Source organism: Plecotus auritus, assembly GCF_963455305.1.
Source record: "Plecotus auritus genome assembly, chromosome: 2".
NCBI classification, from domain to species: Eukaryota; Metazoa; Chordata; class Mammalia; order Chiroptera; family Vespertilionidae; genus Plecotus; species Plecotus auritus.
Genome location: NC_137771.1, coordinates 31,652,488 through 31,667,775, shown reverse-complemented (window position 1 = coordinate 31,667,775; position 15,288 = coordinate 31,652,488). Strand labels below are relative to the sequence as shown.

Here is a 15,288-nt window from a genome sequence, read left to right as displayed (position 1 = left end):
TTCACTTGTTGATAGATATGTATTTGTTGTTCATAATTTGTATCTTTACCTTTTTCTTCTTCCTCTTTTTAAAGAATACCTTTCAGCATTTCATATAATACTGGTTTGGTGTTGATGAACTCCTTTAGCTTTTTCTTATCTTTGAAGCTCTTTATCTGACCTTCAATTCTGAATGATAACTTTGCTGGGTAGAGTAATCTTGGTTGTAGGTTCTTGCTATTCATCACTTTGATTATTTCTTGCCACTCCTGTCTGGCCTGCATAGTTTCTGTTGAGAAATCAGCTGACAGTCGTATGGGTGCTCCCTTGTAGGTAATTAACTGTTTTTCTCTTGCTGCTTTTAATATTCTGTCTTTGTCTTTTGCTCTTGGCATTTTAATTATGATGAGTCTTGGTGTGGTCCTCTTTGGATTCCTTTTGTTTGGGGTTCTGTGTGCTTCCTGGACTTGTAAGTCTATTTCTTTCACCAGGTGGGGGAAGTTTTCTGTCATTATTTCTTCAGATAGGTTTTCAGTATCTTGCTCTCTCTCTTCTTCTGGCACCCCCATAATTCTGATGTTGGTACTCTTGAAGTTGTCCCAGAGGCTCCTTACACTATCTTCATATTTTTGGATTCTTTTTTCTTTTTGCTTTTCCGGTTGGGTGTCTTTTGTTTCTTTGTATTTCAAATCTTTGACTTGATTCTTGCGATCCTCTAGTCTGCTGTTGGATCTCTGTATATTATTTTTTATTTCAGTGAGTGTATGCTTAATTTCTAGTTAGTCCTTTTTCATATCCTCGAGGGTCTCGCTAAATTTATCGGCCTTTTCTAGGAAATTCTTGAAAAACCTTATAACCGTGGTTTTGAACTCTATATCCAGTCATTTGCTTTCCTCCATTTCTTTCATTTGTGACCTGTTTTTTTGTCTCCGCATTTTGGCTGCTTCCCTGAGTTGATAGAGTGGCTTTGTGTGCTAGGTGTCCTATAGGGCCCAGTGGCTCAGCCTTCCCAGTTACCTGAGGTGGACACTCTTGATGCACCCCTTTGTGGGCTGTGTGCACAGTCTTGTAGTTAAGCCTTGATTGTTGTTGGTATCACTGGGAGGATTTGACCTCCAGGCCAATTGGCTGTGAGGATCAGCTGTGTCTACGCTGGGAGAACTTCTGTGCTGGAGACACCCTTATGAGACAAGACTTGCAAAAGTCTCTGTGCTCAGCTTGGATGGGGCGGAGTCCCAGGGCGGAGCAGTCAGCAATGGCTTCCTGTCAGCCCTGCCCTAAGAGGCCCCTGCTCTCAGTGTCCCATGGTAATCGCTGCAAGCACCTCTGAGAGAAAGCCGCCCTCAAGTTTTGCCCGCTGCCAGACAGTCCAGTTTCTCCCCAAATGAGTCTGGGTCCCCAGAGTCTCGCCCAGAACTGGAGTTCAGAGCTGTCAGGAGCTTTTGTCTCCTCCCGATTGAGAAAGTCAACCGTGTACTCAGTTGCCAGCCCTCTCCGCGTGCGCGCCTCCGTACTTCTGCCTTCTGCAGCTCCTCTGAGTCTCAGTGTGCTTTTCTCTTTCCTTCTAGTTGTAGAATTTCCACTCAGTCAGCCTTCCTTTGGTTCTGGATGATGTCTATTTTGTCTTTCAGTTGTAGTTTTGAAATTATTGTGTGAGGCAGCAGTTTAGGTGTTTACCTATGCCGCCATCTCGGTTTCTCCATGGTGGTGCTAATTTAAACAATGCCTTTAATTTTCAGTCTGGTAGTCAAAATGTGTGTTTTCTTGTTAGCTTTGCAAACAATTGTTTGGAACGCAATGTCGGTTTGGCTCAGTCCAGAGGTGTTATTTAAACATCCTAAAGGTTTGAGGAGTAAGATATACAAGGCAGTTCCTTTGGGATGGCAGATCTGACTCCATTTTGAAGTGGCTATGTTTGTCAAAGTAAGAATGTCCAAACCTGCAGAAAATTTTTATGAGTTTGTTATAGTTTACTGGGGCGGGGGGCGGTGGGGGTGTCCCTCAGCCTGGCCTGTGCCCTCTTGCAGCCCGGGACCCCAGGGGATCAGGCCTAAGCTGGCAGGCGGACATCCTTCTTACAGTCGAGTATCCCTCTCGCAGTCTGGGACCCCCCCTTCCACCCCTCACTCCCCCCTTACTGCCCGGCTGCTCGCTGCTCCTTAGTGCTGCTGCGGAGGTGGGAAGAGGCTCCCGCCACCACTGCTGTGCTCACTAGCTGTGAGCCTGGCTTCTGGCTGAGCGGTGCTCCCCCTGTGGGAGTGCACTGACTACCAGGGGGCAGCTCCTGCATTGAGTGTCTTCCCCTTGGTTGTCAGTGCACATCATAGTGACCAGTTGTTCCTGCAAGTCATTCTGCTGTTCAGTCGATTTGCATATTAGGGTTTTAATATAGGATTTGAGCCAAAACAGAGGTCACACCTGGAAGCAAGATCTCAACAGACTGGGAAAAATGTTTCTGCACTTCTTCAATTATTTTAGATATTTCTATCCTAGCAAATGAAGTAATTAAATTCTGTAATAGAATAGGTTGTCATTAAAATTATTCACTTCAAAAATGTGACAAGTATTTCTATATTTAAATTTGAATTTGAAATCTTATGCCTGTTTTTTAAATTGTGTTGCTTGTCTTATTGTTATGAGTTCTTTATATATTCTGAACTTTTGTCAGATATGATTTGCACATTTTTTTCTCCCAGTCTTTTCATTTTCTTAATGGTATCTTTGGAAGCACAAAAGCTTTTACATTTATATGAACTCCATTTATTTTTCTTTATAGATTTACTTTTGGTATAATATCTAAGCACTCTGTTTAACCAAGATCATAAAGATTTTCTTCTATGTTTTCTTATAAAAGTTTTACAATTTTAGGTTTATGTTTAGGTCTAGGATCCATTGTGAGTTAACTTTTATATATAGTAACTTTTTAATAAAAGTTGAAAGTCATCTTTTTGCCTATATCCAGTTCTAGCTCCATCTGTTGACAGTACTATCCTTCAATAATCCTATATAATAAAAAGCCTAACATGCTTAGAGTCTGGTCGTCCAATTGTCCGTTCAAGCAATCAAAGCGTAATATGCTAATGATATGTTAAGGCCGCTCAACCACTCGCTATGATGTGCACTGACCATTAGGGGGCAGACGCTCCAACTGGTAGGTTAGCTTGCTGCTGGGGTCTGGCCAATTGCGATTGAGTGAGATGGACCAGACACGCCCTGGAGCCCTCACACAGTCCTCCCCAGCTGGCCAGCGTCCCTCCCCGGCCCCAATTGTGTACCGGTGGGGTCCTTCGGCCTGGCCTGCGCCCTCTCGCAACCTGGGACCCCTCAGGGGATGTCGGAGAGCCGGTTTCGGTCTGATCCTGCAGGCCAGGCTGAGGGACCCCACTGGTGCACGAGTTTGTGCACTGGTCCTCTAATATTGTATAATTTTCTTTATAAAGGTGCTTTTTAGATTTGTTTATCTTTGTAAAGACTTTAGGTTTATTCACAGGTATTTATAATTTACTATGTGAATGGCATATTTTAAAAAATTAAATTTCTTGAGTAGATATATTCATGTATAGGAAACCCTGCTGAATTCTGCCCATTGATTTCAAGGCAAGCTAACATTAATTAAATTCTGTTAGTTCTGATTGTTTACGTATACATTTTCTTGTGTTTTTTTATGGGTTAAACAATAATATTGTATACAGTTAGTGATAATTGTTTATTTTTCAGGTCATATACATGTTTTAAAATCTAATTGTAATGGCTAATATCTCTAGTACATCACTGAATAAAAATAGTGATAGTGGCCTGTTTTGACTTATTCCAGACTTTTGCATTAGTATTAAATAGCAAATTAAATGATGTTAGCTCTGGGTTTTTTGTACTTTCCATAAAATTTCTAATTTACCAATCATTTTTATTATGAATAGGTTTTGAATTTTTATTAAACCTGCATCCACCGAGGTATTCTTTTCCTCTCCTTTAATATGTTCATGTATTGAGCCCCACACTGTTAAATTTTCTAGTGTGGTGTGATTCTGAAACTTAGCTTTAAAAAATACTGATGCTGCCTCCTACTTCCAGAGATGGTGTAGAGTGCAGCAGGCTTACGGATTTTTTAAAGCTCCCCCAAGTGGTTCCATAACCAAATTTGAGAACCACTATTCTGGTGACAAATCCTCCTTGAACATGAATTCCTTTTTTAAACAACATTTGTAGTTTAGTTTGTGATTTTTATTTTTTTTTTAAGATATTTGTATCCACCCAGCTGTTGCGGCTCAGTGGTTGAGTGTTGACTTATGAACCAGGGGGTCACTGTTCAATTCTTAGGGCACATGTTGGGGTTGTGGGTTCAATCCCCAGTAGGAGGCATGGAGGCAGCTGATCAATGATTCTGTCTCAACATTGATGTTTTTATCTCTCCCTCTCCCTTCCTCTCTGAAATCAATAAAAATAAATTATGAAAAATATATTTGTATGCATGTTCATAAGAGATCAGTCACTATTTTTTAATTCTTCTTGAGTTAATTGGTTTTGGTAATTTATATTTTTCTAAAAAAATTGCCCTTTTTTCTCTAAAATTTAGTTATTTTCTCAAGGTCAGATAGCTAGTAGGAAACTGTCAGCCCAGTTAGTTTTTGTAAAATAACGTTTGCTGCTTTTTAAACAGGTGATCTGTGTCCATGATGTCTCGTCCATCTACCGAGTCCCCTTGTTATTAGAGGAGCAGGGGGTTGTAGATTATTTTCTTCGAAGACTTGACCTTCCTATCGAGAGGCAGCCACGAAGAATGCTGATGAAGTGGAAAGAAATGGCTGACAGGTTTGCTTCATAATAAGGAGTTGGGAATTCTAGCCTATTTCTCTTTTTTGTAGGGGCTCAGGGAATTCAGCTCTTACTTGTGGTATCAACTCATGATAGAAAAGGTTATACATGGTAAGGAGCATTAAGAAAGGCTCTCAACCTTCATGTAGTTGTAACATGGACAAGGAAGTCCTGGTAGAGTTGGCCTAGGTCCCAGGTCACAAGTGAGTTCTGATTACACACTGACACCCTTGTCTCCGGTCGACTAGAAACTCACCAGGCGCCCTAGTGACAGTGGGTTAGCACACATGCCTGAGCCCACACAGATGACTGGCCGTGGCTGGAACACTCCTGGGTAGCATCCCAAATATCTGAGCTGTGTTTGGGAACATGTCACACCCTACACCAGAAAAGGATCAGCAAGGAAGTCAGTCTTCTGCTACCACTTTGAAAACTGTCCCCAGTTGTCACATCTCACAGCAGACATCTTCACACAGCACCCAGAGCACTGGGTGTAGTAAGCATGTGGGACGGGGAGCCACTCATTCCACTGCTGTGATATTTTCATTTTGACATTTTCCCTTTCAGTCTTTGTCCATTTACATGCATATCTTCATGTAGCTACAAAAATGGCACACAATTTTAGGACTTTTTTCATAAAATATTATAAATATTTTTGCTCTGTTGCTGATTACATTTTATAATGTAATGAATATGGACTATTGTGTGGATGTCCTATAACATATTTGACTATACCCTTCATCACACATTAACCCTTGTGAACTGTTGGTCATTTTTTTTGTCCTTTGGGATTTTAATTTCTTGTAAAACAATTTGTGTGAGATTTTGAAGCCATCTCTTTGTAACAGCTTCTAAAATCCCATTTTCTTAAAAAGCCAGCCACATTGATCTGAAAATTGTTTGCTCTTTACTGCTGGGTACATAGGACTCAGATAATAGCTGCTTCCAGTAAATTCTTCCCAGACTTGTTTTTCTTCTCTTTAAAAAGGAATTTAGGTCTCGTGGTCATATGTACGTGGTCATGTACATTCTAAATAATGTGTGGTTTCTTGACCTCTGATTGATAGATACGATCGCTTGCTGGAGACCTGCTCTATTGCCCTTGTGGGCAAGTACACTAAGTTCTCAGACTCCTACGCCTCTGTCATTAAAGCCCTGGAGCATTCCGCCCTGGCCATCAACCACAAGTTGGACATTAAGGTGAGGAGGGTGGTGCTGGTGCAGCTGAGGCATGACCAGGGAGGCTGTCTGCAGTCCGTAGATGCTGTGTATCTGCTTTATATTTTTGAAGCTCAGAATTTATTTTTAGGATTGAAAAGATTTATGGTGGGCCCCTGGCTTTCAGAGAACAGTAGAGCATTTTTAGGAAATAATGAAGGTAGAGATGGTCAGAATAGAAGCTGAGAGACAGTGAATGCTTGGATCTGAATATCAAGCAACCAAGTAAAATTGCCCCAAGGGGATGGGGGAGCCCTGGCTGGCCAGAGGCACTTTGCACAATTGCTGGTACCAGTTACCCATCTGTGAAGTGGGAATGCTGATATCCACCACATAGAGCTGGGAGGTTTCTCCAAAAACACATGTCTAGTCGCTGAGTCAGTGCTTGGAATGGGGCAGCACCCAGTAAATAGCAGTTACCTGCTCTGCGATGTGGTGGGCAGAAGCCGAGCGGTGGACTGTCAGGCATGGCCCCTGCCTGTCTCCTTGAGGCGGTAGTGTGTCGAGGTCCATGGATTCCAGAGTACACAGCCAGGGCTCAGATTCTGGCTCCCTCGCTTACAAGATGTGTGACTCCAGGCAAGTTACTTAACCCTCTTTGTGCCTCAGTTTCCTCTCCTTTAACAAGGGATAGTGATAGCACCTTCCTCATAGGACTATTATAAAATTAAATGAGTTCATATAAAGTGCTTAATGCTTTGCCTGGCATAGAGGAAGTACTGTGTTTGTTAGCTCTTTTGGAAAACCTTACACCTGTCCCTTTTATACATTTCCCCCAGCATCTCAGCTCCCCAGCTGGAGCAGGTGTCCTCACCAGCGACGCTGGGGTTTGCCTGTTTCTCCAGTGTTTCCCAGGGTGATAGATTAGTTTGCTTTGTGTTGGTGAACAGATTCCTGTAGAACGAACTATTACACGTTCTTAAAGAATTATGGGATTTCATTACACTGCCAGGCTTACTTTTTTGCTAGTTCTTTGCATCATTCATTTGTTATATCACTTGGAGGTAGTCTGTGCCTCTCCTGTGTTAGATGGTGGAGCTGAGAGGTGACTAGAAAGTCAGGGAGGTCTCTTAGGTGTGAGTGAAAGGATTTGAAAGTCAAGTATCATTTTAAAACTACTTTAAAATTGGGAAAGATGGGGCATTGATAATACTCTTCAGAAATTATGAAAGATCAGTTTGCGGCTCTGGCGTCATGAACCTGCTTCTTCCCTCCTGTCTGACTGCACCCAGTACATCGATTCCACGGACTTGGAGCCGAGCACCTTGCAGGAGGAGCCTGTGCGCTACCACGAGGCCTGGCAGAAGCTCTGCAGCGCTCAGTGAGTAGCTCTGCCCTTGGCTTTCAGGGGTCTCAGGTTGTGTCCGTAGGCAAAGTGCTGTGCTTTCGTGTGCTGGCAGTAAATCTGCTGTTTAAATGTCTTTAATTATTGAAGAGACTGCATACTGGATGATTTAAACCTTACCAAAATACAGCTCATCCGTGTTGTTGGAGAGAAGAGAACTTGTTCTAGTTTTATTGCATCTGTTGGTGAGGTTTATTTAAAGACTAGAGGCCTGGTGCACAAATTCGTGGCCTGGCTGGTGATCAGGGCCAATCGGGGTGGTGGGAGGTTGGCCACGGGAAGGAGAGGCCATGGGAGGCTGGCTGGCCAGCCGGGGGGAGGGGCGGTGGGAGGTTCCAATCAGGACAGGCTGGTGGGGGTGGGGCGTGGGAGGTTGGCCGTCCTGATTGGGGCCATTGGGCCAGTAGGTGGGGAGGCGGGGTGGGGCCGTGGGAGGTTGGCTGGCCAGCCCTGATCAAGGCCAATTGGGGCTGGCCGGGGTGGAGGGTGGGGGGGAGGGCTGGAGCCACATGAGGTTCTGCGTCTGCCCCCTGGTTGTCAGTGTGCGTCATAGCAACTGGTCGACTGGTCTTTTGATCACTTAGGTTTTTATATAGAGAGATTTTCATCAAGAAGATTTGATTAGTATCTGTTGGTAGAGCCTCATAAGTAGTTTGTTTTCAGCAGCTGCTATTTATAATCGTAAAACATGAGCAAGAATTTCTAGTTCACCAGAAGAATTGAATGTTACAGGACCATGTAGCTGTGGTTGAGACCCCAGGTCAATGTGGCACTCAAGCTGACCAGGAAAGGCCCCTTCCTACCTGGGGAGCACAGTAAGCCCAGAGGCTAAAAAAATGGCACTTATAGTAATACAGATTAAAAGTTAGGAAGGAGGCCAAGCCTGGGACAAATACTGTGGTAGCAGTATTACAACTTTGCGTGCCATCTTTTTTTACTTGTTAGCACTTTGTAACATCACTGAGAAAAGTCCATGGTTTTGTGTGTGTTTTCTAAGTTCTTAGTGTTTCCATTCGGCTGTTGGCAGCCTGAAATCACAGACGTAGTCCAGTATCAAAGTGTATGGAATAACTTCATGGCCTCTGTGTCTTGGAAATGGCTCTTTGGCTGGTCATTGCAAGCTGGACTGGTGGAAAGGGGGTCGCCTGTGGTCTGCTCTCTTGAACAGTGGAGTGCTGGTTCCGGGGGGATTTGGTGTTCGAGGGACGGAAGGAAAAATCCAAGCTATCTCCTGGGCTCGGAAGCAGAAGAAGCCTTTTCTGGGTAAGAAGTAGAAAAGAGCACAAGGAAGGTGCCTGTAGCCTGTAAGTGAAACGGGATCTCCAGACCCATACACAGGTGCCATCTTTCCAGGTAGTCACTCAATCAAAGCCTTTTTGGTTCTGTGTGGGAGAAATTCAAACCCTCCTTTAAAATGAGACATTAAACTTGTGAGTTGCATGTAGGTGTCATGGAATTTTCAAAGAATGACGTGTCAGTTAGGAAATCCTGTTTATTTACTGAACTTGGCTTTAGGCAAGACTGGGGGAACTGTTTTCCATCCTCACTTGAAGCACCAGTTGACTGTAATTAAGCGAAGTGATTTGAGATGCTTCCTTGTGCTGTAAGTTTTAGGAATTTTCAACGTGACCAAGTATAAATGGGAACTGAATAAAAGGGGTAGGAAAACTTGACTTTTTAAAGTACTGAATAGAATATTGGAATTGAATAACCTCTGAAATCTGGAGTCTTTACATACACTTGGGTCCAGTTTTTAGAATCCAGTGCAGATAAAGCACAGCAGGGGGACTTGCTCATAGCAGGAAGTTAAGAGAGTTTGTGGTTGGAATGCTGTGTACAAGCAGGACACAGTCGCAGGCGGGCTGTGGGAAATGTGGGAATGTCACCTTTTCCGTGGAGCTTCATTCCTGTTTCTCTCCCACCTGCAAGGCGTGTGCTTAGGCATGCAGTTGGCAGTGGTTGAATTTTCAAGAAATGTGCTGGGATGGCAAGGTAAGTGTCTACTTAAAAACTTTTTAAATCCCTGGAGAGCACAAAGCCTGGTGCCTGTTGGGTCACTGGGAGCTGTGGAGAAGGACAGGCCCGCCCGGTCTCTCAGTACCTCTTGGGGTGCATTAACGGGGACATTTATTGAGGGAAAGCGGACCTCCTCCAAGCGAAACCCCAGGAAGGAGGGAGCCCAACTGAGCTAGCTCTCTGTCCCGGCACTTCCTGTTCTGGAGATCCTCACACTTTATCACCATGGCCAGCGCCCTGAGCTCGTGTCCAGCGAGAGAACTCTGGCCTGTGTGAGGCTATGCAGTTTTTATGAACTTGAGCTGGTTAGACCAGGGTTCCATTCTGGCTTTATCATTTACTAGAGGCCCGATGCACGAAATTCATGCAAGGGGCTCAGCTCTCGCAGCCCCAGCTTTGTCTGGAAGGTCGTCCAGAAGGTCATCCAAACATCCAGTCTAATTAGCATATTACGCTTTTATTATTATAGATTATGGGTGATTCTAGGCCAGGGGTGGGCAAACTTTTTGACTCGAGGGCCACAATGGGTTCTTAAACTGGACCGGAGGGCCGGAACAAAAGCATGGATGGAGTGTTTGTGTGAACTAATATAAATTCAAAGTAAAGGAGCGGAGGGGAGAGCAAGAGAACCCTCCGCTCTTTCGGCTCTGCGGACCGGATAGAACAGCCGACCGGGCCGGATCCGGCCCGCGGGCCATAGTTTGCCCACGGCTGTTCTAGGCACATTCCTTAGCCTTTTTGGGCCTCTGTTACTACTATAAAATGGGTTAATAATGGTATCCACTTCACATGGTTATAACTAGTAAATGAAGTTATACGTAAATAGTCCCAGCACAGGGCCTGGAAATGGGAAATAATCATGTCAGCTCTGCCTGGCTAAGGGTATCACTGTGTCCAGACCATCCCCAGACTGGTGGCTTCCAACACAGTGGTTTATTTCCCAGTATTCTGTGAGGTGACTGGTTTCCTCCATGCAATGTGGCTGAGATCACCCAGCCCTGCCCTTAGCTCTGCCCAGCAGGGACATCGCCAAGGTCTCTCCACGTGCCAGCTCCTCAGTCACTAATTCAAGCCGAGCTTCCTCACGGCATGGAGACAGACTGGCTTCCACAATGACAAGCCCACTGTGCAAGCCCCTGTCGAGCTTGCTGATGTCTGTGGCCAAGGAAAACACCTCGCGGTGTGAATACTCGGGGTGTGGCTCATTGGGGCCACCATTGGGAGAGTGCCGCAGCCCCTTTGTTCTCTGTAGCCCAGCCGACAGGTACTAGATTTTCAGAAAGACCTTAGGAGTTCTAAGAAAAACAAAGCAACGTGAAGGAGTGAACCAGCAGGAAAGAACCAGTGGTCTGGCTTTACAAAGTACTTGTGATCCTCCTGTGGCCAGCTCGCTGTTAACAGGCTGATCTCAGTTCACATTTTTTCTGAGCTAAGGGCATGGTGGCTCACTTTTGTAGGCAGCGTGCCCTTAGGTTCTGGCTTCTGAGCTGGCAGGTACTGTCTTACCCCCCACCGCCCTAGAGCTGGCCCTCTGGGCACCATTGACCCTCCTGCTACCACTCGGCTTCCCAGGTGGATGAGTGACCTGGTGAGGAGCTTTCCTTCAGTTGAGTCCTGGCCTTGGTTTGGGCCCAGCAGGAGGACGATGCCCTGCATGTTCAGATAGAACGAACAGACACACAGAACCAGGAGCTGGGTGCGGTTCCTGTTAGTCTTTCGTGGTTTTGCTTATGGTCAGATGATAAGTTCAGTAAAGGATAGAAAGGTTACTTGGGTTTTGAAATCAGCTAATTTCTGATTTAGCTATTGAGTGAGGCAGTTGAGTAGGGCCTGGTATAAGATGCTGAGTACGAAAGAGATAGTTCTTGCCCATCTTTGAAAAAGACAGTCTGAAACGAAAAGTGGAAAAAAGTTGAGATTACGGTATACGAACCGTCATAAGGACGTGTTATCTAAGTAAAGATTATTTATGTCATTGGTTTCCATGTCCCCGTTTTGTACCGCTTTGACCTCCCAGAGGGTTACAGTGTAATGCAAAAAAATGCATTTGTGTGTTTATTTTATAACTTTGAAACGCTGTTCCTAGTTTTTGTTCTAATCACTGAATGACTTTAAACTGAAGAGGGTAATTGTGATTTAGAGCTTAGGAATCAAACTTTTAAAAAATCAGATTTGCTTGTAATTATTTTCATAACACAAATGTTTTTTTATTTTTCAGATGCCAATTCTACAGAGTTTAACCCCAATACCAGTCATCCTGTGGTAAGTCCAGTGTTTGAGTCTCACCAGGTCTTACATGGTGCGGAAGGGACATTTATTGAAGATGATGTTTAGAGACAGGAAATGAGACCACTTAGGTCCGTCCCAAAGGGCCCTGAGGTCCTGCCTTTCAGACCCACTGGATAGGAAGGATTTTCTTTTTCATTGTGTGATTTCTCACTGCTCTTCCATTTTGCCACAAAAAGTTAAGGACAGGTACCACCCTAGCCAACTGCCGGGGAGGGAGGTCCTGATTAAAATAATTCTCCATCCCCACTCCCCTTAGCTCCCAGGAGTTCTTTATAATAATACTGATATGAAACACTTATGGGCACTTATTATAGTGCTAGGCATTGTTCACTGCTTTATACAGGGGTGGGCAAAAGTAAGTTTACAGTTGCTCATGTGGAAAAATCTATAATACAAGAGTAAATAATAATATAAAAATAAACTTTCACATACAACTGTAAACCTATTTTTGCCCACCCCTATATATTGATTCACTTAATTCCCAACATCCCTGGGAAATGGGCATATCATTAAAGAACTTCTGGAATATAGTACTGATTTGTGTAATGGTGACCAGAGGCCTTTGAGACGGCATACTCGGGTGACATCCACCAGAGGAGCGTGGCTCGGGGGCGAGGGACAGTGCCTTTCTTGTCTGAATCCCCAGCCCCGGGCGCAGGCCTGTTCTTGACACTGAGGTCGCTGTGTTAAACAAGATGGACAAAGCTCTTGATCTCAAGGCACTTCCACAGCATCAGTGTATGCTTGTTGACCTGAACTTGAACTTTGCTAACACTAAGACCTCAGGAGGAGAAAAACAAAGGTTTTGAAATGTGGTGGGGGTGGAGGAGGAACAGGACACAGAGAGGTCAGTCGGTGGTCAGAGGAGCACAGGACTGGGTGGTGGACTGACTGTCAGGGCTGGGGGCCCCGGCCGCTCTGTTCTGAGGCGCTCACTAAGCTGTCGGGGCTCGGTGAACCCTAGACGAGCACCCTGGCCTCTGAGCAGCTCATCGGTCTCATGGAGCGGGAGGGAGCGTGTGATAACATACCTGTCTGGTGTACTTGGGCTGTTGGTCCTCCTGAGAACTGCTACAGCCCAGCAGCACTTGGGTCCACAGTGCTGGGGGCAGGAATGGCTCATGAGGGCAGCGGGAGGATCCAGCCCCCACCCAGTGAAGGTTAGAATGATTCCTGGGGGCGTTTCTCCCTGTGACAAACGCCCCTTAGCAGGAACCGCTGGGGAATTGGAGCCTCCGGGCTCATGTCATGCAGTGCGGTGGTCCGGCTAACGGAAGCAGAGTTTGGAGAGCATGCTTGTTTTTCACTCACCAGGTCATAGACATGCCAGAACACAATCCTGGGCAGATGGGCGGCACCATGCGGCTGGGCAAGAGGAGAACCCTGTTTCAGACTAAGAACTCCGTCATGAGTAAGCGCTGCCCCACTGGCGGCCTTCGGCTCGGCACCTCCAGGACGTGTGTCTTGGGGGGGGTGCTGGGCTCTGGTGCTTTTGCTTCTGTTCTTGCTTTAGAAGTTCCTTTCCTTTTCCAGTCTGCGTTTTTAGGATGCACTGAAGCAGGCAAAGCCACAGTGTGGGTCTTAGGAAGGTCATAGGCAGTGCAGTCGGGACCGGGGGATCTTGGGTGTGGACGAGTCACCAGAATGAGGCAGTTAGGTGAAATCCACTGTAACCTCTTCCTTTCCTGTATTGTGAGGTTGAACCATGTGGAATTGTTGTCCCACAAAAATGGCGGTTTCATGAAGTTCAATCTAAATAGATTTAATTCTAAAAGTACTAGCAGGTGCTAAAGATTTAGGGAAAATTTGGGGAGGAATATATTTAAGAAAGTGAAGATGTCATTTTCTTGCCCACTGGGACAATTCTGTCTGCTCATATTAGCAGAGGCAGCTCTGTCTGGGGATTCAGCAGCAGCAGAGTTTGAGTCACTTGAGTAGGTGACCCGTCAGTCCTCCATCTCTAACGTGCTTGGGTTTGGGGCTCCCACCTGGCAGCGCGTGCGGGTTTGTAAAGCGGCCACGTGTAGGTGCAGTGCTTGTTCGTGGTAGCCAGCAGGGGCTGCGGAGCTTTGACGGCTGTGAATTAACCGCACAGTGCCGGCCTGACGGGCACCTGTGTAGCTCCTAAGACATCTCTCAGGGCTTTGGATGTTCGGGGCCTCCTGATTTGTCTTCCAGGGTAGTTTGCTCAGGTGGGAGGGTGGTGGTGAAAGTCTGTTTCTGTTCCAGTTTGTCTCCATGTGGTCGGAAAGTCAGAGCCCAAACTCAGCCTAAACTGCTGCTGCGAGCGGGTGGCTGAGGTGGCAGGAGAATCAGAAATAATCTTCAAAAGGCCCAGATGATACAAGTAAAGTGGAGAGCAGGATGTGGTGGCGAATAGATGTTGTGTGTGTGAAATCAGAATTCTTCACATCTGCATGGTTTTGGCTGTTTGTTTTTTGCCAGGGAAACTCTACGGAGATTCAGATTACTTGGAAGAGAGGCACCGCCACAGATTTGAGGTGAGGAATTGAGCTTTGTGACTTTTAAATTTTTCTCCTTTCTGTTGCTTTGGAAACAATAAGCTGAGAAATTATTCTTCATTCTTCAACAGGTGAATCCAGTCTTGAAAAAGTGTTTGGAGGAGCAGGGCTTAAAGTTTGTTGGCCAAGATGTTGGAGGAGAGAGAATGGAAATTGTGGAGTTGGAAGGTGATTACTTGGGGTGTTGTATTTAATGGAAAACATAGTACGGTTTTCTTGGCATGTGGGGAAATACAAAAATGTAGTTGCTACCCTTGACCTAACAATCAGGAAGCAGCACTGCCTTAGGAGGTGGGGGGTCTTGGTGAAGGAGGTGCCTGGAGCCCAGGGACACAGGGCCCACGGGATGGCTCTGTGCCAGGGCCTCCTGCAGCAGCCATTCCAGCTCTGGCCTCGGTGCCTCCTTCTCCCGAATGGGAGCTTGGACTCGGTACTTGAGCCCCTCTAATCTAATGTGACCCAACCCTTCAGACGTCCGGGGAGCCAGGGACAGGACCTGGAGAGGAGGTGCCTCCAGCCAGGAGGGTGACACGGGCAGGGAGAGGGCATCTGCTCCCACATCTTGTGGGTACTTTTACCCGGGCTCCAATCAAGACGCTGTTTCAAATAATTGTAGGGTCTGTGCAAATGTGAAACGTTTAATAGGATTTTGTCTCTAATACATGTGATGTGCACATACACAATGAAGCTGTTTCTTGCATGTTTCTGTTTCAGATCATCCCTTTTTTGTTGGCGTTCAGTACCACCCTGAGTTCCTGTCCAGACCTATCAAGCCATCCCCGCCGTACTTTGGCCTCCTCCTGGCCTCCGTGGGGAGGCTCCCGCATTACCTCCAGAAGGGCTGCAGGCTCTCCCCCAGGTCGGGTCACACTAATTCTTCAGTGGTCACTGGTTCCATGCAGCAGCCATCACCCCCTGGTGATAAGCCGAGCCCAGGAGCCTGGCTGGAGGCTTCTTCTCACAGGGACATGCGGTGACCTCTCGTCCCTGGGCTTTCTCAGGCTGCTTCTGTGCCGCCCATGACCTACCCCAGCACTGTTGAGTCCCCCGTCTGTAGCATTGGGTTCCAGGATTACAGTTCTGAGTAGGACCCTGTGGTCCAAGGGG

At 46.0% G+C, this 15,288-nt stretch overlaps 1 protein-coding gene across 5 annotated transcripts in view; it reads left to right on the top strand.

Annotated features, from left to right (window-relative positions):
* Positions 1–15,288, top strand: part of CTPS1 (CTP synthase 1) — a 33,323-nt gene that overhangs the window by 14,668 nt on the left and 3,367 nt on the right. For all 5 annotated transcript variants that reach the window (XM_080653571.1, XM_080653570.1, XM_080653572.1 and 2 more), the window contains 10 exons: positions 4,637–4,788; positions 5,859–5,991; positions 7,242–7,330; positions 8,523–8,617; positions 9,284–9,346; positions 11,589–11,632; positions 12,974–13,070; positions 14,105–14,160; positions 14,253–14,349; positions 14,896–15,040. In XM_080653571.1, the coding sequence (XP_080509697.1) occupies positions 4,637–4,788; positions 5,859–5,991; positions 7,242–7,330; positions 8,523–8,617; positions 9,284–9,346; positions 11,589–11,632; positions 12,974–13,070; positions 14,105–14,160; positions 14,253–14,349; positions 14,896–15,040 (971 nt within the window). The remainder of the gene's footprint in view (positions 1–4,636; positions 4,789–5,858; positions 5,992–7,241; positions 7,331–8,522; positions 8,618–9,283; positions 9,347–11,588; positions 11,633–12,973; positions 13,071–14,104; positions 14,161–14,252; positions 14,350–14,895; positions 15,041–15,288) is intronic.